At 55.7% G+C, this 2338-nt stretch overlaps 1 protein-coding gene across 1 annotated transcript in view; it reads left to right on the forward strand.

Moving 5' to 3' along the window:
• Window positions 1–734: 734 nt before the first annotated feature.
• Window positions 735–2338, forward strand: part of RCL1 (RNA terminal phosphate cyclase like 1) — a 59438-nt gene continuing 57834 nt past the window's right edge. Inside the window, exon 1 of the mRNA XM_007452925.1 lies at window positions 735–870. Within this exon, the coding sequence (XP_007452987.1) occupies window positions 735–870 (136 nt within the window). The remainder of the gene's footprint in view (window positions 871–2338) is intronic.

Raw genomic sequence — 2338 nt, forward strand, 5'->3', positions numbered from 1 at the left:
AGTGTAGGGCGGGAATGGCACTACCTCTCAGGATTACAGCGGGCGCGAGGGGATAGGGCCGGCTGCGCGCTCAGCACGGTGTCTGCAACAGGGTAAAGCGCGCCAATCCTGTTTTCTATTAAGAAAAAGGCGGGGGAGCCAATAGCATACACATCCCAGAGGTTGCTGTAAGTAGTGTGGCTAAGTACCGGGCATGTAGGAGGAACTCAAACCCAGTCCATCGCCCCCCCTTGCCCCCACGCGGGGAAAGACCCCGCGGAAACTGGTGGGGAAGTCGTGCTCCATCGCCTCCGCTCCCAGGCCGCTCCCCCGTCCCGCGCTCCTCCACCCAAGCGCTGTTGCCGGGGCCCGGGCACCGCCCAGCTCCAGCGCAGGCCAATGGTAGCGTGACCCAGGCACCGCCTAGCCCCAGTACAGGCCTATAGCGGTGCGTCCCGGACACCGCCCTGATCCTGCACCAGCCAATAGCGGAGTGGCCCGGTGCGGGGTCCGCCCCCAGCCAGGCCGGGAGGCGGAGAGGCGGTCACCGGCTCCGCCCCACTCCCCTCTGACCCGGTGTATCGTCTCTCTCCCTTCCTGTTCCAAACCACGTGGACGCGCCTGGGGCTGCGGGGCCGCGGGAGGGAGCCCGGGCCGCCACTGCCGCTGTCGCCGTCGCCGCCGTCGCCGCGATACCCGCGCCCGTCCGAAGTCGCCTCGCCCCGGCCGCCCGCGCCGTTGCAGAGGGCGTGCACATGGCGACCCAGGCGCACTCCCTCAGCTACGCGGGCTGCAACTTCTTGCGCCAGCGTCTGGTCCTGTCTACTCTGAGCGGGCGCCCTGTCAAAATCCGAAAGATTCGGGCCAGAGACGACAACCCCGGCCTCCGAGGTAACTCCGGGGCGGGCAGCGCGCAGCGTGGGCGTGGGGCGCGAAGGGAGACCTCGCTGATGCCCTGGGGGCCGGCGCACAAGGAGCCTCCGGGGCGGGTTGGGGAGGGCTCCTTGCATGTCGCCCCCACACCCGAACGAACGCGCAGGAGGCTGTGTGGAAGGCGGGGCCGCGCACCAGGGGCTGAGCTCTTCTGCGCTCGGCGCTCGGCGTCTCCCGGGAGCTGGTAGTAAACAGCTACACGTTTTCCAGCATTACGTGTTGCAACATATCCCAGACATCGCCCCCTCGCTTGTCTTGAGTCCCTCTTGCTCTCGCTGTAAACCTCGCAATGGAGAAAAACAGTTTGTTGGACCGAAATGTGGTGAATCGGCAGATGTAAAGATGGAAAGAAATCTGGAGAGAAAAGTACCACTGGTTGGTTTTGTCCCCTGTCCCAAAACAGGTCTCAGAAGCAGCTGCTCCCTTGGACACCACCGGCTGTCCCTGTTGTCATGATTTCTCAGCAGCCCTCACACATCTCCTTGGGTGTGGATTAAAGAATTTTTAAAAATTCTGTGTTTTTTTTCAGCAGTGGCTGTGATTGATTTGTGCAGGACAGGAGCATTGAGATAAAATTTTAACAATCATGGGCCTAATTGCCTTGACTTTAGTAAAGGATTGGTGACAAGTGCTAAACTATAGGCTTCCAAGCTCTCTTTTTGCCCTGCGAAGGCGGATACATGAAAAATAAGGCCCCATTTAAACCCATATGAAGTTGAATTGTCTCCGAGTTTCAACTGGCCCCCTGAAATGACTCATGTATTTAAAAGCTTCTGTCTGGTTATCCCAAATTGGGAAAATCAGTTCAAGAAAAAAAAGGAAAAACCTACCTGCAAATTGAAGGAGGAGAGGGTTTGTGGTTGGTCCTCAAAGCTTTCTGGGCCCTGTTGATGTGTTTAATTTTGCACTGGCTCCTGTACAAGGTGGCCAGCCTTATTTCATCATCAGTCTGAATGCACCTTCTGGATGGTTACATTTCTGCTTCTCTTGAATGGTGATTGGTTGCACATAAGCGGAAAATGCCATGTCATTGATGGAGATAGAAGATTAGGAAGGAAAGAATCAGATGAACCTCTGTACCAGGGAGAGGAACCAGGTGACAGTAACAAAAGCTTGTGTTGGTACATGATTGTTACTGCCCTCACTGTACTGCTCAAAAACACTGAAGAAGTTGAGGGACCCCTAGCATGGTTTATGCCAGGTGCTCTTCCTCTCAACATTCCTTGCCTTTATTTTGAGTCTGGCCCTTGGGCAAAGCAATTGATTGACTGCTCTGCTCTGTGGCCTTCCCAGCCAACTCTCCCCTTCACCCCTAAATTAGCCTAGAGAACTCACCACTAGCTGGATGTGGTAAGAAGACAGGCTTCTACTTCTGTGGAACACTGGGAATAGCTTTTTTTTTTTTTTTTTTTTAAAAAAAAAAAAA

The sequence above is a fragment of the Lipotes vexillifer genome, unplaced genomic scaffold, assembly GCF_000442215.2.
Source record: "Lipotes vexillifer unplaced genomic scaffold, Lipotes_vexillifer_v1.1 scaffold1486, whole genome shotgun sequence".
Taxonomy (NCBI): Eukaryota; Metazoa; Chordata; class Mammalia; order Artiodactyla; family Lipotidae; genus Lipotes; species Lipotes vexillifer.